The sequence below is a fragment of the Artemia franciscana genome, chromosome 21 (assembly GCF_032884065.1).
Source record: "Artemia franciscana chromosome 21, ASM3288406v1, whole genome shotgun sequence".
Classification (NCBI taxonomy): domain Eukaryota; kingdom Metazoa; phylum Arthropoda; class Branchiopoda; order Anostraca; family Artemiidae; genus Artemia; species Artemia franciscana.
The window spans coordinates 7,846,431-7,869,157 of NC_088883.1; the positions used below are offsets into that span (position 1 = coordinate 7,846,431).

At 34.6% G+C, this 22,727-nt stretch overlaps 1 protein-coding gene across 2 annotated transcripts in view; it reads left to right on the plus strand.

The window, feature by feature from the left end:
• Positions 1 to 22,411, plus strand: part of LOC136041082 (vitellogenin receptor Yl-like) — a gene marked incomplete at its 3' end in the record, with an annotated part of 238,165 nt that extends 215,754 nt beyond the window's left edge. For both annotated transcript variants that reach the window (XM_065725635.1, XM_065725636.1), the window contains 5 exon segments: positions 5,969 to 6,209; positions 8,407 to 8,578; positions 15,109 to 15,239; positions 17,509 to 17,687; positions 22,225 to 22,411. In XM_065725635.1, coding sequence (XP_065581707.1) covers positions 5,969 to 6,209; positions 8,407 to 8,578; positions 15,109 to 15,239; positions 17,509 to 17,687; positions 22,225 to 22,411 — 910 coding nt within the window.
• Between the last annotated feature and the right edge of the window lie 316 nt (positions 22,412 to 22,727).

Genomic DNA, 22,727 nt, shown 5'->3' on the forward strand with positions numbered 1-22,727 from the left:
TATATATATATATATATATATATATATATATATATATATATATATATATATATATATATATATATATTGAATTAATATAAATATAATTAAATATTATATTTAATAATTGTATTCAATACACTTATTATATAATTATTCAATATAATATATTTATCAAAATAATTATTATAAATGCTTAATGATGTGCACTATAATTTGTTTTAAGCCTAATCAGAAATTCATGCCAAATATCGCTGGTGTTAAAAAAAAAAAAAAACACACACACACACACACAAAAAACATAACAATTTGCAAGAAAAATTTAGACAACTTAGAAAACCAGAAAAATAACAATTTCTGAAACATTTTCAATTTCTGTTTTAACAGATCAAATTTCTTTTCATAATTGCCCCCTAAGGAGTTCCACGTAGTTGAGTCAGTGGTAGCGGATATTTTACTCGAATTTTTTAAACTGTGTCTTCATTTATTTTTTGCTGGCTGACATAAAGACATGTGGAATTTAAATATCCTCGAATTGAGCTAAACTTATTCATTTGATATATATATATATATATATATATATATATATATATATATATATATATATATATATATATATATATATATATATATATATATATATATATATATATATATATATATATATATTCTATTGTTCGGTAATTGACGACTTATACTTATTGACGACATGACTGCCTGTCCATGGATTATTCTTTATGGTTGATTGCGTGTGGCTATGCTGTTTGACCTATGTGATTGTATGGATGAGTAGGGTTAAGGCCTCATTCAAGTGCTGGTCTATATTAATCACTAATTTAGGAAAACAGTCTTCCTTTTCTCCTTCTGTCTCTTTTTTTTTTTTTTTTTTTTTTTTTGTGCTGTAGCATTGGTGATTTCTCTTTTCATGATATATATATATATATATATATATATATATATATATATATATATATATATATATATATATATGTGATTGTTCGGATGAGTAGGGTTAAGGCCTCATTCAAGTGCTGGTCTATATTAATCACTAATTTAGGAAAACAGTCTTCCTTTTCTCCTTCTATCTCTCTTTCTTTTTTTTTTTGTGTTTGTGCTGTTGTATTGGTGATTTCTCTTTTCATGATATATATATATATATATATATAATAATTAATTTTAAATGAGAAGCTGAGTGAACCTCGCTCATGCTGATTACTTTCATTATTAAACTATTAGGCAGGTTAATCATTTCCCTTCGTCTACCGTTCTGGCCTTCGAAACTGTTCTTACCACTATAGTTGAGGAAGTTGAGGTGATTGTACTAACGAATCGTATTCTTGCTCATACTAATTACTTATACCAGTAATTTAAAAACATGAATGTTGATCAGAAACCTTTATTCGTCAAAGACAGATAATGGGTGCATTAAAATTATGTACGTAGAAACGTGAAATACCCCCCCCCCCCAAGTCTCCTTTAAGACATTCTGACATGAACTGCATTCCTGATATTTAAAAATATATCTTATACCTTTAAACGAGCAATTTATTCATGTATTTATTTTAAATTTTCTCTTGAGAACCGTTCCATGTTTTTTTTTTTTTTTGAAAATTGGCGCCCTGGGATTTTTCCAAAAAAGAAAAAAAACCATCTAGATAAATCACGAGTTTGAGAAAATTCATTGAGAGCCTTAATTTTCGGAGAATAAAGATGTTATATTTATAGAGGCTGACGTTTGACTCCGGAAAGTACCCTCCCCCTCTCCGAGGAAAATAGCCCCCTTCAGATTAGCCCCACCCCCCGCGGCTGGTTGGTCTGAAATCACTTTTAGCTTATAGAAAAAGACCAAACTCTCAATTTCTGATGGAATGAACACCTTTCAAAGTTTCTGTGACCATGAGGGGTGGGGATAAGGAGAAGGCAGTCTCCCTCTTATACAGAATAAATTCTCCTCATTTTGGGGTTTGATGTTACTCTTTACTTTCATAATAATAGCGTATACCAGAAATATTCCCAGAAATCAAGAGGGATTAAATATTGATTTCACATTTTTAATATGTTTTTTAAAGTTTTTTAAAGACCTTCCGTGAAAAAAATTTCTCGCTCCCCTCCCCCAATAAAATTCCTGGATGCCGCTCTGGAGATTAAATATCAATTTCTAGCTTCACCCTCCTCTCGTCTCTAACTTGGAACTAAATAAGTATTTATCTGAAGGTTTAATGAGAGTTGGGGTGTTTTGACATTAAAATGTACCCTTTGAGGCATCTCCCTTCCTCCCTCCCTAACTTCAAAACAATGATAGGACCTCATTTTAGAGGCTTAAAGCCCTTATATGCAAACGTTTGGAATTGAAAAACAACAGGCACACAAGACACAAGACAGTGTAATTTGTTTCTACCTTAAAAATATTCCCTGTAGGAGTGAGACTACCCCTTCCTCGTCCAGGCTCCACCTCATGTTCGTAAAAACTTCGGAGGATGCTCATTCGATAAGAAACTGAGGAGTCCTGTTTCTTTTTTTATGGCACTTGGTTTTAACCAAGTGACATATAGCAATCGCAAATTCTGTCGGTCTGTCGGTTTGTCTGTCGGTCCTGGTTTTGCTACTTTAGGCACTTCCAGGTAAGCTAGGACGATGGAATTTGGCAGGCATATCAGGGACCGGACGAGATTAAATTAGAAATAGTCGTTTTCCCGATTTGAGCATCTGGGGGGGGGGCCGTTAATTCGGAAAAAAATAGAAAAATTTAAGTATTTTTAACTTACGAACGGTTGATCAGATCTTAATGAAATTTGATATTTGGAAGGATATCGTGTCTCAGAGCTGTTATTTTAAATCCCGACCGGATCTGGTGACATTGGGGCTGGATTTGGGAGGGGGAAACCTAAAATCTTGGAAAACACTTAGAGTGGAGGGATCGAAATGAAACTTGGTGGGAAAAATAAACACAAGTCCTAGATACATGATTGACATAACCGGAACGGATCCGCTCCCTTTGGGGTGGTTTGGGGGGGGGGTTAATTCTGAAAAATTAGGAAAAATGAGGTATTTTTAACTTACGAACGGTTGATTGGATCTCAATGAAATTTGATATTTAGAAGGATATCGTGTCTCAGAGCTCTTATTTTAAATCCCGACCGGATCTGGTGACATTGGGGGGGGAGTTGGGAGAGGGAGACCTAAAATCTTGAAAAACACTTAGAGTGGAGGGATCGGGATGAAACTTGGTGGGAAAAATAAGCACAAGTCCTAGATACATGATTGACATAACCTTAACGGATCCGCTCTCTTTGGGGTAGTTCGGGGGGGGGGAGTTAATTCTGAAAAATTAGAAAAAAATTAGGTATTTTTAACTTACGAACGGGTGATCGGATCTCAATGAAATTTGATATTTAGAAGGATATCGTGTCTCAGAGCTCTTATTTTAAATCCCGACCGGATCTGGTGACATTGGGGGGAAGTTGGGAGGGGGAAACCTAAAATCTTGGAAAACACTTAGAGTGGAGGGATCGGGATGAAACTTGGTGGGAAAAATAAGCACAAGTCCTAGATACATGATTGACATAACCGGAACGGATCCGCTCTCTTTGGGGTAGTGGGGCGGGTTAATTCTGAAAACTTAGAAAAAATGAGGTACTTTTAACGTACGAACGGGTGATCGTATCTCGATGAAATTTGAAATTTAGAAGTATATTGTGTCTCAAAGCTCTTATTTTAAATCCCGACCGGATCTGGTGACATTGGGGGGGGGGGGGGAGTTTGGGTGGGGGAACCTAAAATCATGGAAAACGCTTAGATTGGAGGGATCAGGATGAAACTTGGTGGGAAAAATAAGCAGAAGTAAAAGATACGTAATTTACATAATTGTAACGGATCTACACTATTGGGGGGGGGGGGTTAATTCTGAAAAATTAGAAAAAATGACGTATTTTTAACTTACGAAGGAGTGATCAGATCTTCATGAAACTTCATATTTAGAAGGACCTTGTAACTCAGATCTCTTATTTTAAATCTCAACCGGATCCAGCGTCATTGGGGGACGGGGCAGTTGGGGGGGGGACCAGAAATCTTAGAAAATACTTAAAGCGGAGTGATCAGGATGAAACTAGATGGGAAGAATTAAAACCTGTCTAAGATACGTGACTGACATAACCGGACCGGGTCTGCTCTCTTTGGTGCAGTTGAAGGGGGGGGGATATTTTGAAAATTGAGGTATTTTTAACTTACGAAAGGATGACCAGATCTCAATGAAATTTGATATTTAGAAGGATCTGTGCTTTAAAGCTCTAATTTTAAATTCCGACCAGATCCTTTGACATTGGGGGGAGTTGGAGGGGGAAACCGGAATTCTTGGAAAACGTGAAAATTGGGGTATTTTTATCTTGCGAATAGGTGATCGGATCTTAATGAAATCTAATATTTAGAAGGAATTCATGTCTCAGAGCTCTTATTTCAAATCCCGACCACATCTTTCGACATTGGGGGGAGTTGGAGGGGGAAATCTCGGAAAACACTTGGAGTGGAGGAATCGGGATGAAGCTTGGTGGGTAGAATAAGCAAATGTCCTTGATACGTGATTGACGTAACCGTACTGGATTCGCTCTCTTTGGGGGAGTTGGGGGGAGGGGTTTAGTGATTTGGTGAGTTTGGTGCTTCTGGACGTGCTAGGACGATGAAAATTGGTAGGCGTGTCAGGAGCTGCACAAATTGACTTGATAAAATCGTTTTCCTGGATTCGGCCATCTGGAGGGCTAAAGGGAGAGGAAAAATTAGAAAAAATGAGGTATTTATAACTTACGAGTGGGTGATCGGATCTTAATGAATTTTGATATTTAGAAGGGCATCGTGACTCAGAGCTCTTTTTTAAATCCTGACCGGCATTATGCCTCTGATTTTCCTTTTAAATCAATCTATTGATTCTTAGAATTTTGTTAGAGCTCATAACATATGAGTTCTTGGCTCTTAGCTCTTCTTGCCTCGTCACAAGTGCCATATGAGCTCTTAGCTCTTGTTTATAAGTTGAAAATGATTGGAGACCAACCAACCGCGGGGGGGGGGAGTATTTCCCGGGTGATAAACGCCTAGCTAGTATCTATGACTTACATAAAATTACAAAAGATGGCAAATGACTTTGAATAGCGGAAGAACAAGGCATGGAACAAGAAATAGCAAAATATAACACAGAATTACAGAGGAAAACGTTGCACAACGAAATACACTGATAGATGACAAAGCAAATTGCAGTAGAATGAAGAAACTTGTTAGTTTAGTGCGCTTGATTCTGTGAAGGATAAACAGGAAAGAGGAAATGGTTTTTAGTATCTGTGACACGTGCAAAATTGCACAAAATGATAAATGATTCTAAACAGATAAAAAAAAATACATGGAACAAGAAACAGTAAAATCTTATTTAATTGCAAATCAAAACATGAATTAAAACTAAAGAATAACACGATAATTATGTAATTACATAATTTAGATATTTCAGAGAACATGGCCATTAGAACATTCCCCGTCGTTATGGAATTATGCAATAACAAAATCAAAGCAGAAATATAACGACTGTGGAAATGCTGGGAAAGAATTTTTTGGTATCTATGACGTCTTGTGAAATCACGCATGATTCTTAATTAATCTAGACAACTAAAGCAAAAGACTTCGTAAAACATCTTAGGTAATGATGCCCTCTTCACACCCTTCCCAAAAGTCATAGTTTCCCTTAAATCTTTCATTCTGACATCCTCCCGCCCCATGGGGGGACGACCTGATTTTCAATTGTCCTCAGATGGTTGGCCAACAAGGGTGATTGTCTGATTTTAATGTTTTACGTTTGTTGTATTACTTGAAGTAATAAGTTGTAACACTTCGAAGTGTTAGTTTTATCTTGTATTCGATGCATTAAACTTTCAAATCTTACTCTGCTGTTGGCTAGAGTTGAAATTTTGTTTCAACTGTTTGCATTAATAAAGATATACTTTATCTTAATTAGGAGATTATTCTGGTCTGAAACTCAGCTGATACGAAGTGCATACCGCAAAGGAACAATAGGGACATTGAGCATGGATGGAAAGCAGTCCTGGTTTTTGAAAGATCAGAAGAAGGTTCTATACCCAGTTAGCCTCAGCTTGGACCCAATCAGAAGAAGAGTTTTTTGGGCGGATCTTCAAAAGAATACTATTGAATTTACGGGATATAATGGAGAAGGGCATGGAATTATAGTCCGCCATTTGGTAAGAAATTATTTATGGCTTTTGTCTTGCTGTTTTATTTATTTATTTTCGCTATTTTTTCTCAAGCTCCTAAGTTTTGTTTGTAATTTTAAGCCACATTTTAATTTGTAATTTCGACTGGTTTATTTTTAATTCACGCATAATGTAAGTTTTAACTTTATTTTATACGAATCTATCCTATACTATTCTATTTTATTAAAATCAATAATGGACACTTTATAAAGCAGGAGTCATCTACTGCTATTATTACTGCTAACGAATCGTTGCAGTAATAAGCCGCCTGAGGTCAAAACAGATTTGCATATTTCTTCTATGTCCCAGTTTATTCAAAGTCTCAGTTTTCGTTCCCTCTCATGCATTTTCAATCATGTTTAAGTCCTTTATCATTACCTTTCCTCAACCCGCTTGAGTAATTGCCAGTGTTTATTTGACCTCAGAGGGTAAGGTAAATTTTTGTTAATACAAATAGTTACAACAAAATTTTGACTCTAGCCCAAAGAGTATGGGTAAAAGAGAGGTAACTGGTGCTGTGATCGACGAAAAAATTTTCAACGCAACTAGTGTCTGGTGACACTTAACTATATAGCTATAAATTCAACCACAATTCTTTCGCAATTGGAACAAGAAGAATAATGTGCCAAATTAATTAGAAATTCAACTTACATTTAGGTAATATTAATGAAGAAAAATTTACAACTCAAGACTTTGAATGAACTCTCTGAGACAAATCTAGTGAATGAATCGGGAACTATTTCTCACCCGAAAGTAATTATTTTTTTTCTGTATAAATACGTTTCTTTTAATTAAAACATTAATGCTTTACTGTAGTAATGCTTAAACATTAAAGCATTTATGCTTTAGTTTATTGGCTGGTGGTCGAAATATCCTGATTTTGTTTGTATCTGTTTTTCACTGTCTAACAGAAGTACTTATCCCCGTTTGAACTTTTAATTGTTCAAAAGTGACTTTCGTATGCAGTTTTGCGTTCCATGGTAGTGACAAATCGATGGGTGCCAAATTTTAAAATAAAAGAAAAAACTAAAAAAGAACTAAAAATAAAAAAAACTAAAAACTTGGATGAAAAATCAGAAAAAAGGCGAAAAAACTCATGGCAGTAAACAGCTTAAGAAGGTGCAGATTTCCTTCGAAAGTATATCTATTTTTAGGAATCAACATATTGTTAATGTTATAGTTTCTAGAGACTAAAAGCCCTGTCTTGGGCTAAACGGGAAGCAGGTCGTCCTCAGATGAGGTGAGGGATATCGGAAAGACTTAAGGGAAATAAGAACTTCCTGGGAGGGTTTAAAGAGGGAGGCTTTGAATTGACTAGGATGGAGGAGGAGCGTTTATAGCTGTGTTGGCTTCCGTTGGCTTGGTGCTGCGGTGAGTTTTTAGTAGTTATTGGTAAAAGCCCTGTAAACTTTGCAAAGTAGTTTTGCTGATTTGTTTCCATGTTTCAACGTTGCAACACTGATGAAAATGTGGCACTACCCTAAAAACTTGATAATTTTGAAACTACCGGTAGAAAAATCTGGCAAAATTGCGGTTTTTAGGTATGATTAGACCTAAGATAGGTTAAAGTGGACAAACAAATCTTTGTACTTTGATTCCTTTGGTATTTTGGATACGTTATATTAAATAGTATTGACAAAACTACTAAATAATTACTAAAATAAATATTGAAATATTATATTATATATATGTACTATTTTTTTTCTTTATTTCCCTCAAAAAATGAGGAGTGTGCTACAATATAAATATAAAGAAAAGACAAATGATAACACTTACAATCAAAAAATATCAAATAATGATCAAACACTTAAAAAAGAAAAAAAAAGATGCAAAAACACTTGCTAAATAATTTAACCTGTAATTCATCAAGAGCCAAACCTGTTACTAAAAAACGAAAATAAATTGTGGCCTAAAAGGATAATTTTCTGCCTTGTCTTCAAATGTTTTATATTATTTCTTTATACAGACTACAGGATCCTTCACTTTAAGCTTTAAAACAATCTCAGTATTATTAAAAGAAAGGGGGAAACCAAGGAAAAATTTACAAAATTAAAAATAGGAAACTTTAATGGCCGAAAGATCAGAAGGTCGGAAATTACGGAAAAGGAGGGATGAGAACAATACGTGAGGCAGAGCAACATTATATATGTATGTATATTATGTATATATGTGTGTAATATTTCAGGAAGATTCACCTGTGAGCATATCATTTTTCGAAAACAGGATATACTGGATTAGTCAAGGAAGCAACATTCTTTCCCATGTGTCATTGCATACTAAAGATATTGTGAGGCAACCTCTCCCCTTTCATAATATCAGACATCTAACAATTTACCATTATTTAATTCAGCCTGAAGGTAATTTTATCTCTTATTTACCTTAATCTTTCCACAAAACTTTTTTCTTACAGTTTAGTTTTGACTGCAGACTGCAGATGCTGTGAACAAAAATGACTATGTGACGTCACAATACGAATTCTGGGTAGTATTTATGGTTGAAAGCTAAATTCTCCAATTTCTTCCTAGCTGGGATACGTCCAATTAAATTGAATAATTTGCAATTGACATTTACCTACATAATGTCTATTGAAGATATCCCGCAAATTTATACGAGGGCTCCTTCTTTTAACTTCTGATGGGCTATAAAAGAAAAATAGCTAAATATAAAAAAGAAGAATTATCAAAATGTTGTACAATCAAGGTTACATATCTCCATAATCAAGTTGATGATTGAGGTATTTGTCATATCTGTAAATAAGCTTCCTACTTCTCTCTTCATTAAATGACGTTTTAAATACTCATAAAAATAAGTGGATATTGTACGTAAAGAATGAATAGTATTATTGACGATTATTTATTGCAAAGCAGCTACTGGGGTGGGTGGGGTTGGCCTCAGGGGTCTTATTTGCAGGAGGCAGGTTGCTCTTACCCTTAGAAAATGTATTTTTATGACTAACTTCATGAATCAGTCCCTTGTAATGTGGAGGGCAATTTAACCTTTATCATCTCCTCCTTTGGAATTTTATGTTATGAAAAGGTATTCAATAACAGAAAAACATATAATATGGATTTCAAGGGAGAATCATTCCCCTATTCAAGTATAGAGAATGTTAACAATTGTAAGGTATTGTGGGGTAGTATCCGTTAAGAACAAAAAAAAAACAATTTGTCAAAGTAAAGAGCGTCATTAAAATTCAAAAGCAAAAATTATCCTGTGTGTGAGGGCCAACTGTCCCCTCAACTCTTTTTGCTAAATTTTGTCTTTTTTCCACCTTTCTTTAAAGAACGAATGCTTTAAACTTTTTTTTTCTGTCTAAAATGTCTTCAATTAGTTTTCATTTTAACTTAGCGTAAAACAGTGGGACGTTAAGGGGGTGGAAGCTCCCCTCCACCGTCATATAAGGGGTTGTTTTAGTTTGTTTCGAGTCTTAATGGTGTTTTTTACTAAAATTGAAGTGATTTGTTTTTGTTTTTTTATTCATACTAAATAACAGATCCCATATAAGAGGAAAGTTAATTAAACTATAAATCATACATCAATAGTCGTTTTTTTTTCAAGTATTCAGTTTTAACTATTTTTTTTTTTTGTTGTTTGCTTTATTAGCTAAATTGTATAACAATTTCATCGTTTATCGTCGTTACAACCCCTAAAAGTTGCATCTGAATCTGATATTCAAACTTCTGAAGTAACTTTCTGCTGAGCTACATTCAAAGAGAAGAGAAGGGAGGACTCAGTGGCTTTTCTGGCCTTTCTTGCGCCCCAGGCAAAATATTGATAAGCACCCCCCACCCACACCCTGTCTCGCACTAAATTTTCAGGTCAGATTTTAACAATATTTTCATTTATTGAAAAAATAATTTATTTTGTAATTATATCTAAATGATTATTTGAATTAATTAATTATTATTTATTATTTTAATTTGATTAATTTAATTATTATTTTTCAATTATTTTTGAATTTATTTTTAATTTATTTTATTTAATTAATTAATTATTAATTCATTAATTATTTTGAAACATTAACCCCTTCTACTTCATTAAAAAAAAAAATTAAATACGAAACGACTATAACCGTTAGGTTATTTATTTGAAATCTTTTGCCCCTAAAATTTTTTCGCTTGGGGTGGTAATACGGGACCCAGAGATCGATTCATGCTGCAATAATGCACTGCAGGGCCGACGCAGGGACCTGAGTAGTCAAGAAGCGTCGTTAATCTGGTACAATACAATACAATTCTTCGCTTGGGGCAATTGTCCTCTGCCCCCCTCTAGAACCGCCTCTGGGAGGATCCAAAGGAGGGATCAGAACGGTGATATAGGATTCCTCATACTTCGATCATCTTGGTCTACATTAAATTGCCAATGCTCCCATTGAGAGCAGCTTAACAAACGATTTTTGGCAGTCACCACAGAAGTCTGAAATGTCAGAAATGACATTTTGGCATAACAGCGTAGATATTAAATAGACTCTTATCATATGGTGTATGTTTTGTGTAAAAGTTTTAATTTTTCTTCTTCGTTATTTTTATTATTATATTTTGTTATTTTTCTGCTCTCTTATAGTTTTAGTATATCAACTGAAGACGAAAAGTTTCTTATAACTCCGTAGCGGATATTAAGCTCTGTTTATCTACCCATTTATATTTTTGAAATTTAGAATATAGGGTATTTTAGATTGAATATACGTTAAAAAAAAATTTAAGCAAATTTATATCCTTTTCTAAGAAAAAGTCCATGTAAAATGGTAATTCTGGCTCGAGGGATATATCGATCTGACATTATTGAATCCAATGGTATTAGTATCTTGTCTGTTCCGAGCAAGCTACTTCTGCAGGCTTGTCACAAAATCACTTGTTTTAGCAATTAAAAAAAAGATATTTTAAATATAAAAAAAACGATATTCTTAAAAAAAAGATATTCTCTCCCTTATCTTAGTGGGTTAGTTAAAATGCAGTGGGTTAATTTAAATTCGCAAATGAATTTTTTGTCATTTATTTAATTCCTTGTTTTGTTTCTCGTTCGCTTTTTCCAAGTAGGTACAACTTGGTGGATTTTTTTTTCTTTTTTGTGCGTTTGTGTGTGTGTACGGGTGTCTGTGTTCGTGTTTATTTGCGTAGCTAATCATTTTATTATTCTTCTGTTTTTATTTCTATCTTTACTGTCCGTCTGTTTGCATGTATCTATTTAATATTACATCATTCTTTATTATTCTATTCAGGGGTGGGTCCAGCCTTTCGTTCTAGGGGGGGGGGATTCTTACCGAAAAGAGTGGGGTGTCCTTTTTGTCGACCACAAGGCTGACTTTATTTTTCACGTTTTAAGTTTCCCTGGCGGTCTCTTGTTTAACGAAAATGTGGTTTTCATATATTACAATAATGATAACAAAAACTGTACTTGATCAACGGACAATTGTTTACAAGCAAAATTTAAGCTTCCTGGCTCCACTGTTCGCAAACCTGTCGATTACTCTGTCAATGCTGATATTGATGTCGCGGTGCACATTAAGGAGGGCCAAACCACTGAGTCTAGTTTGCCCATCTGTGCTCTGAGCCAGGTTTTCAGTTTGCGTAAAGTTGAGAAGCTACGCTCGGCAGATGCCACGCTCACTGGAAGAGATATAAAAATATCAAGAAGTGAGCTGACATAAGGATATAGGTGTCTGTCACATTCCTTGGCAGTTTCTTCCATTGAACTAGGAAAAATACCTCCTTCTCTCTTAACCCGAAGCCATATACTTTTCCACACATGAACCTCTGCCAAAATAAGTGTTGCCCTGGTAGACGGCACGGTTAAGCCAAGAAGTTAACCGTACTTGCTTGAGATCTCTTTGACGGAAGATTGCAGCAAATCATTAGTACAATTCACAATATTTGATGGCAGCAGTTTGGTTAACCGGAAAGAGTTCAGCGTGTCTCTTGAGAATAGGCTCTTTAAGTCACTTATGACTGAGTCGAGCATAGATATAAAAACAACACGTCGATAATTTTCTTCAGGCGTAGTATGAGGAGGATTATTTCGATAAACCTGTCTTTGTGTAATCCTTGGAACTTCAACAGCCAATTGGATTTTATCTGACAATTCTTTTACTTGCTCGAATACTAATGCGAACTCTTCGTCACACGTTTCCCGTCGCTTTGCTAGAACATCCAAAAGATCGGAAACGTGGCCATCAGCAGCGCCCAAGTCCAAAGTCTTCTTCTGGAATAGCCGACTAAGAGGCAATGTCAGAGCGCAAATACTGTGTAGACACTGAAGGGAAACCACGAATTCCGCACTATGCAACGCTGTGACAAGCGTCTTTGCCTTCGGAGCGGTCACTGATTCACTCCAGTGACTGATGTGTTCCAAAGACTGGATGGTTTTTGGAAGTTCGGACACAAACTGCATAAGTGACTCATGTCGCTCGATCCACCTCGTCTCGCCGATTCCCGTGAGCTGAGCTTTTAGAACCTTATTCAAGACGTAATTCCTCTTCGCAGATGCATTAAAAAATGCAACAACTTCTTTTATAATGCCTCTGGCATTTCTGATGCTCGAAACAGCTGAGCTTCTTGACAAAGAAAGGTTCAGGGCGTGGTTAAAGCAAGGACAACGAGACGCATTTTTAGCTTTTTTCTGAATTTCAACTACAGTACCACAGTTATTTGATACCATCATTGCACACCCATCCGTACCGATTCCAACACAGTCAAGTAAATTCAAACCCATTTCTTCAAAAGGCTTAGAACTAGCTGGCCAGTCACTTTTCCGTTGACAGTCGGCTCTTTGTCTGCAGTGGAAGGTTCAAAGGTGGCATGATGAACGTCAACAAAACCTATGAAGTCCTCGCGTCTATGGTTATCAAAGGCATAGCACAGAGCTAAACTAAGTTGCGATGAATATGACGCATCTGTTGTCTCATCGAAATTGATTTGTAATACCTTGCTGACTTTACTCTTTCTAGAATGACACCTATAACTTCCTTCGCACAACAGTCAATCAACTGGTTTTGAGTTGTTTTACTGATGTAGGTAGCATTTTCCTGATGTTTTCAGTTGTTCCTTTAATTTACTGTCGCCACTTTCAGCACGATAACGTAGTAGTTCTCGGAAGTTTCCTTCATTGGAAAGCGGCATGTCATCCAATTTTAAGCTGCCATCTGCGGAGAATGGTAGGCTCTTAGAAACGACTTTTCAGCCTCTATTGCGTCATGATGGTACTGAGAAGTATCATGTACTGTCAGGTCTTCATCTTTTCCCAGTAACTTAGCAAATTTTGTGACAGGCTTTGTGACCAGCTTTTGTAGGGGAACCTGTTTGTTTGAACCCCCGCTAGCCCCAGTTACAAAAAGAGGGCAGTATTTGCAAAAAAGGCCTTTCCGGGCTGCAGAATATACAAGCTAGTGGAAACTCTGCAAATGAGAATCATTCAAGCACCTTTTTTCATCTTTCCCTCGCTTTAAATGAACAGAATACGGCATTTGGCATCCAATCGGGAGTTTCCATGGCCTCTCGAGAAGCTCGCACTTTATTCGGCCGTCAATGGCATGTATTGTACCGATGTGGATCCCAATATCATTTTCCAGAAACAGGATAGGGAGCGGGGGTGTTGTTGGATGTTCACTCTGAACACTAACGGGGTTAACAGAAGATTGCAAAGTGTTAGGAATTTGCAATAGAATTTGCCCGTGTTCGCCACTTCCAACAGAACTAATTGAAGAGCTACTTGCAGTTACAGTTACACTATCCTGTTTCTGGCTAATAAATTTAGCTAGTAAGCTGTCATGCGTCTTTTCTCCACGTTTTCCCGACATCAATATCGCTTAAACGACGAAAATCCTCGTGACACACGCGCATTCAAATTTCATTATACACTGGAACGAAATGTTTGTTTTGATACTTCAGGTCTGGTTGCGTTGCGCAACTCCACCCACTTCCAATGTTTTTATCGAACAGGGAGGCGAGAACTAGCTAAAATTTACCGGGTTAACTGTTACTATGCTATGAGGTGACAAAAAATACTTGATAGTGGCAAAGCTGTGGAATGCACGTAATGTAAAAAGGTTTTATGGTCTAGTTACAGTAGTTAGAACATACGTTAATACAGACTTCCGTAAGTGCAGTAAAAAAATTACAGCCCGTCTAGGGGGGTGATCGCCCCCCTGGATCCGCCCCTGATTCTATTATCCATATTATTATTGCCTTTATTATTATCTTCATACATATTATTATTGTTTTGCTGTTGATTCTTTATTGTTCTATTTTATATTCTCCTTTCATATTCTATTCCATGTGTATATTTGATTCTACTTTATATTCTATTTTATGTGTGTGTTTTCGTGTATGTATGTTTGTATTTTATGATCTTTTTGTTTTCACAGAGAATACGGCTATGTCTTGGGTGAGGACGTATCGAGGGGGAGGACTACAGAAAGAAAATTTATATAAAGCATCACAAATTTGCTCGTATGCATTTTGTTAATTTTTACGGGTCAGACAATTTTTTTTTGGGGGGGGGGGGGGGTCCTATCTGGCACTAACCCCCACTCCCTGGGATATGACATAGGTTTCTAGTCTCAAGTATCTTGCAATATCTGTTGTATTTCACTAACTGAGATTGCCACTACTTCTACTGCTAGTAATAACTCGCCGCAGAACCAAGCCACATGAGGCTAACACAGCTACGCATGCTCCTCCTCCATCATAATCTTTTTATGTTTTCCCTATATACTCCCTCCCAGGAAGTTTCCATTTCCTTTAAATCTTCCTTTATGACATCCTGCCACCCAAACCGAGGACAACCTGCTAAGTTGAATTAACCCCACCGTTAATTGTTTATTTGTTTTGACAGTAATGTCTTGAAACTTACCTTCTTCTTCTTTTAATTTTGGGGATTTTATTTATTTTAGCCTATTCAGCTTGTCATTTGAAACCCTGCTCCGATATTTGTGTAGATTCTGACAACAAGCGAGGCTATATTTGTGGATGTCCGGAGGATTCAATGCTGGATGTTAGTGGACATACTTGCTTGTCAATTCATGTAAGTTTATTGGTTGTCTATTATAACAATTATAAAAGTTTATAACGTAAAATATAAAGCTCCGATTTATTTTATAGACAGATAAAACATGCATAAAATTCAAAATATATATTAGATTTATGTATATATATATATATATATATATATATATATATATATATATATATATATATATATATATATATATATATATATATATATATATGTATAAGATGTAAAATGTATATGAAATTTATGTATAATAACAGTTTTAAACTTTTATATTTTGAATAAATAAAATTTAAAAGGAATTTGTGAAGAGAATCATTAAAGACAAGAAAGTCCTAAAAAGTGGCTAATCCAATTGCAAAAGATAATTGTTTTGTTAGAGTTAACTATTTTATAGTAGCTAGCTTCACTAATATGATAATAAACATGTATTGTAAATACTTTGGGTATATCCGTGTTTTCGAGTTTTATAATATTGTCAGTAAACATAATCACTTGATTTGGAAAAACGAATCTATGGTGAACACTCCTCAGTTTTACGCCAAGACCAAATCCTATCAAATAGTACCATGTGACGACGCGACAGCCAGGCGTTTGATTTTTTGTCGACGTTGCTATTCCAATCCCGTGAAAGCAAAAACCCATATTCTGTGAAGCGACTTGAGTTACCATTTTTGAAGAAAAAAATATATGTTGAATTATACATAATTCTAGAAATAGATATTGCAGCTTGATTAAAATGAATTAATAATGAAATAAGTAAATATAACTTCACACAGTATCTTCTGACGGTGCAAAAACCAGGCGATTGATTTTTATTGTTGTCGTTGCTGTTTATGTAACAATCTCTAACTTCTAATTTAAAAACAAAATCCGGCTTTATATTTTAATTTTAATTTCGTCTTCAAGATGTGGAAAAAAATTCCATCCCATGTAAGGAAAAACCCGTATTCAATGAAGTGACATAGAGATGTTACTACCTGAAATGCTTGAAGGAAGAAAGGAGAGTCTATCAAGTAAATGGAGAAAAGAGAAAGGAGAAAGGAGAGCCAATCAAGTGAAAGGAGAAAGAGAAAGGAGAGCCAATCCAGTGAAAGGAGAGTCAATCAAGTGAAAAGAGAAAGGAGAGCCAATCAAGTGAAAAGAGAAAGGAGAACTAATCAATTGAAAGGAGAAAAGAGGAAGGAGAGCCAATCGAGTGAAAGGAGAAAAGAGAAAGAAGAGCCAATCAAGTGAAAGGATAAAAGAGAAAGGGAAGCCAATCAAGTGAAAGGAGAGCCAATCAGGTGAAAGGAGAAAAGAGAAAGGAGAGCCAATCAAGTGAGTTCGTTTGATGGGTTTTTCTAGAATCATGCTTTTCCAGAATCGGTAAAACTGCAGCAAAATTGTGATACTTCTCTTCAAGATTTGTTCCCCCGAGATGTCGCCCAAATATTGTGATAAGGGACACGTCTTCATGCATGTCGAGCGTTTACTGCCGTGTCCGTTGACTCTAGATTAGAATCAAGTTGCCATTAAGCCATGGCTAATTGGAAAAAAAGGCCAAGACGGATAGTCTGAGTGAGAAGCAAAGCAAGCCTTTTAAGGATTGGGTAAAAATGGTTACCGACTTGTCACTCAAATATTATGATAAAGGGCGCGTCTTCCTGCAAGTCAAGTTTTTACTACCGAGGCCGTTGACTTTTGAATTAAGATTAAGTCTTCATCAAGCCATGGCTAATTGAAAAAAAAACCAAGACAGATAGTCTGAGTGAGAGGCAAAGCAAGCCATTTAAGGATTAGGTAAAAATGATTCCCGGCCTGTCACTCTAAACATTATGATAAGGAACACATCTTCTTGCATTTCAAGTGTTTACTACCATATCCGTTGACTTTTGAATTAAAATCAAGTTGTCGTCAAGCCATGACTAAATGGAAAAAAAAGCCAAGACAGATAGTCTGAGCGAGAGGTAAAGCTGGCATAAGCCTTTTAAGGTTTGGTTAAAAATGATTCCCGACTTGTTACTGAAATATATGAAGGGGGATGTCTTCCTGCATGTCAAGCGTTTGCTACTCGATGATAATCTGAGGGGATTCAGGGAGGGGGGCAAACAGTATATTTTTGCACTAAAGTTCATCGATTTATACCCTTAAGACGTCAAAACTTTTGAGAATTCGACATTTAATCAAGGTATAAATGTGCTTTACGTTACAAATAAATATGGATCCCTTCACTTTACGCGCCTTTTTTGTCTGAAGCCTTTTTTGCTCTTGACATTAACTGCTTATACTTATATTTCAGACTGTTAAGCTGTTACAGAACACAACAGGAGTTGCAGACTTTAGTAGAGTTGAACTGAATCAACGAGCAGGGGTAACAGTAGCAAGTATTGTAATATGTATCGTCCTAATTGCCGTGGCGTCTGTTGTGATCGCTGCTTATACGAAGAAGAATAGAAGATTGCGAAGGAATCAACCACAGTAAGTACTTTTAATATTTCCACTTTTTAACCATAATGTGGCTAATATACTGATATTAGTATAATAGTGTACGATGAGTATACTAATATACTCGTCTAATAAGTATATCTCCTTTTAGCTACTCTTTCTTATAATATTTAGATTTTTTTTAATTTGTTTTAGACACGGGGTTACTTGTGAGATTTTCTTATGTTTTATATTACACATTTTTAAGATTTTCTTTTAGATACACATTATACTTTTTAAATAGTTTAGACACAGTGAATTTTTTAGATTTTAGATACTTATTCTACATTTTTTGCATTTTCTTAGATACAAATTAGATTTTATAGATTTGTCTCGATTTAGTTAGACAAATTAATGTTTGCTAGATTTTTTTATTTTTTTTAGATACATATTATGTTTTTTTTATATTTTCTTTAGATACATTTTTATTTTAATATTTTTTAGACACAGTGATACTTGTTAGATTTCTTTTTAGATCTTAGATGCATATTATACATTTTTTTTTTTTTTTTTTTTTTTTTTTTTTTTTTTTTTTTTTTTTTTTTTTTTTTTTTTTTTTTTTTTAGACACTGTGATATTTGTCACAAATTATGGCCACAAATTAATTACGCAGGTATGGACACTAATTAAGGGCAAGGGCATTCTTAATAAATAGTTAGATATCATTTAATTGTTAGACATCTAATTAGTAATTAGTTATAGAATATGTTAAATATCCTTTAGATTAGGTGTTTCAAATTTGGCCTGCAGTAACTACAGCATCAAGTCTAAAACTGCATTAAAAAGAAGACTTTAGTAACTAAAGTCAATGATTAAGTATCCAAGGCCGACAAATGACCAGTTGTCAATTTAATAGCCATTAAATAGGCAATATTGACACCAATATTTGTAAAGTTCTCATGTTTCATAAGCTGGTGGGTCGCGTACGGAGGCGAGGCCGTCGTGGTAGATCGTCATCTGTTTTTATCAATAAACAATATCAAACAATTTCTCAGGCCTCACTTGCTTTCCATTTACAAATTAAACAAATGAAAATATAGGTAAACAGGTATAATAATAGCTTCTAAGATTGATACCTGGCGCTAATATATGAAAAAAAGTCCGTTTCATCTGACATTTGGTGACACAGCTTTTTTTTCAATATAATAATAAGAATAATTAATTTAATCGGTGTAATTAGTAATATTAGTGTAGTATGTGTCTGATCTCAATTCCTAACAGAAAAATGTTTCCAAAGCTTGAAAATTATCAAGTGTCACCAAAGGCTAGGTGGCGTTGACGTTTTTAAAGACAGCATAGTTATCGTGGTTTTGTTTGACTTTCATACTGTATGTAGTGATGAATATTTTTCAGGTTAGACATTTACTAAGATGCTAGTTTTTCGATTTTATTGATTTATTTGAATTTTTTATGTTTTATTCTTTATGGTTGATTGTGTATGGCTATGCTGTTTGACCTATGTGATTGTATGGATGTATATTATATTGTATGTGATTATATATATATATATATATATATATATATATATATATATATATATATATATATATATATATATATATATATATATATATATATACATATATATCTACCTTTTTTGACAAGTTTTATCTGACTATATTACCTGACTTAAAGCACTAATTCGGTCCTACACGCTGTGAAAGTTGTTTTTCAAATAGAAGTACATATATATATATATATATATATATATATATATATATATATATATATATATATATATATATATATATATATATATATATATTCTTCGTTGATAAAGTCTTCCGGACGTAAAGTCAAAATGTTCGGACGTTTCTTATTATTCAATTTTTTTTTCCACTGCCTTATTTAAAATATTATACCCGTTTTCGTGTATTTCTGCTACTTTTATTTTAAATGACCAGTCTCAAATACTGGGTTATTTTTGTAACTATCTTTGCTTGTGACCTGTTGGCCGTATCTCTGTCATCAGTGATCATTGTATTCCTATCAGTGATCAGTGTCATCCCACATGGTAAATCCTCTTATTTTAAAATAGTTGATATAATTAATTAATAGGTTAAAACTGTTATTATTGATTGGCATAAAACATAATAGTCACTTCAGACTACACATAGTTTTGCCCAAAATTCGATATAATACCAAAAAGATCGATTCTCAACGGTGTCGTATTGGTGGATTGATGCTCTCGATACTTTCTACTGATACTTTTTGTCACTCCAGACTACACACAGTTTTGCCCAAAACTCGATATAATACCAAAAAGATCGATTCTCAACTGTATCGTATTGGTGGATTGATGCTCTTGATACTTTCTACTGATACTTTTTGTCACTCCAGACTGCACATAGTTCTGCCCAAAACCCAATATCATACCAAAAAGATCTATTATCAACGGTATCGTATTGGTGGATTGATGCTCTTTATACTTTCTACTGAACTTTTTAGTCACTCCAAACTACACATAGTTTTGCCCAAAACTTGATATAATACCACCAAGATCGATTCTCAACTGTTGGTGGATTGATGCTCTCGATACTTCCTACTGATACTTTTTGTCACTCCAGACTACACAGTTTTGCCCAAAACTCGATATAATACCAAAAAGATCGATTCTTAACCGTATCGTATAAGTGGATTGATGCTCTCGATACTTTCTACTGATACTTTTTGTCACTCCAGACTACGCATAGTTCTGCCCAAAACTCAATATCATACCAAAAAGATCTATTATCAACGGCGTCGTATTGGGGGATTGATGCTCTTTATACTTTCTACTGAACTTTTTAGTCACTCCAAACTACACATAGTTTTGCCCAAAATTCGATATAACACCAAAAAGATCGATTCTTAACTGTATTGTATTGGTGGATTGGAGCTCTTGATACTTTCTACTGTTACTTTTTAGTCACTCCAGATTGCATATAGTTTTACCCAAAACTCGATATAATACCAAAAAGATTGATTCTTAACTGTATCGTATTAGTGGATTGATGCTCTTTATGCTTTCTACTGAACTTTTTAGTCACTCCAAACTACACATAGTTTTGCCCAAAACTCGATATAGTACCAAAAAGATCGATTCTCAACTGTATTGTATTGGTGAATTGGTGCTCTTGATACTTTCTACTGTTACTTTTTAGTCACTCCATACTACACATAGTTTTGCCCAAAACTCGATATGATAACAAAAAGATTGATTCTCAACTGTATCGTTTTGGTGGATTGATGCTCTTGATACTTTCTACTGATACTTTTTAGTCACTCCAGACTACGCATGGTTTTTTTCGGTATAATACCAAAACGGATCGATTCTCAACTGTATTGTATTGGTGAATTGGTACTCTTGATACTTTCTACTGATACTTCTTGGTCACTCCAGACTAAACACAGTTTTGCCCAAAACTCGATATAATACCAAAAAGATCGATTCTCAATTGTAATGTATTGGTGGATTGATGCTCTTGATACTTTCTACTGATACCTTTTAGTCATTCCAGTCCAGACCACACATAATTTTGCCCAAGACTCGATATAATACGAAAAAGATCGATTCTCAATTGTAATGTATTGGTGGATTGATGCTCTTGATACATTCTACTGATCCTTTTTAGTCACTCAAGTTCAGACTACACATAGTTTTCCCCAAAACTCGACATAATACCAAAAAGATCGATGTTCAACTGTATTGTATTAGTGGATTGATGCTCTTGATACTTCTACTGATACTTTTTATGAACAAATACGTCCCTTTGTCTTGAAACTAGTTTTCACCATTTTCATAATACTGTCGTTTCATTTATCTGTGCCACCGTGAAATCAATTGTAGTCAAAGTGCATAAGTGGTCGCTCTTGTAATCAGAATGCGACCCGGCCCACAACAATTTGCTAATATGATTTTCTGATAATGTGGTATTTAATAGTCTATACTAGTGTCTAAGACATTCTTTACGCAAGTTAAATTAGCCCCACGGCACGCCCTGTGAGACTTTAATTAATTAACTGGATAATTAATTATTAATTTTCAATTTTTTTAGTTATAGTTTTCCTATTTTCCCATGTTAAACCGCCGAAGATCCAACTTTTACAAGTTAACAACCGTTAACTGTAATTAACTACTTCCATGGTTAATAATAATTATATTTCATTATAACTCTAATTTATGATTTAACAATTGTTCTGTTTTACATGGACTTAGACTTTTAAGCAAAAAAAGGCTTTAATTATATAAGTATTTTCTATTGCGTCAAATATAAATATAATTAAATATTATAAATAGACATGTTTTATGTATGACGTTATAAAATAAAAAAATATTTGACAATATTTTTTTTTAATTTCTCTTTTTAAAATTTTCATTGTTAATTCTAACTTACTATTTATTGATGTAGGCAATTAAGCATAGTACGCGTCGGGGTTGGGGTTTTCACTCCTAAGCAAAACAGAGTTTTAAAATCTTATCACTAAATATTTATATATTAAGAAGGTAAGTTTTTAAGAATAAGGTTTTAAAATATTCAAAATATTTCAGTGTGTCATGGCTCCGTTTTCGTCCTCCAGTAAATAATTTTTCAGAAGATAGCCTCACCCTTGAAGACAGTTTAAGCATAGACTACGCTGAAGAAATCCGGAGAAGGAACACTCAAGAACAGTCCACACCTTATGGATTTAAAAAGCCTAGTTTGGCTGCAATGGTCTTTAAACCTGTTAAGAGTTTGGTAAGTTCTGAAGCTAGGTTTTGACGTGGGTGGTATTTTTTGGGGTAAGCGAATTTTCTGTCTAGACGAACGGTTTCTTCACTTAGATGAATCTTGCATTTGGTTTTGTTTTGATTCTGCTACTACTAATAATAATAGTAACTCACTGCGTCACCAAGCCGCCTTAGGCCAACACAGCTACGCACGCTCCTCCTCCGACCTAATCTATTCAAGGCTCTTTACACCCTCCTAGGAAGTTCCCATTTCCTTTAAATATTTATTTATGACATCCTTCCAACCTAGACGAGGACGACCTGCTTTCCGTGTAGCCCCATAC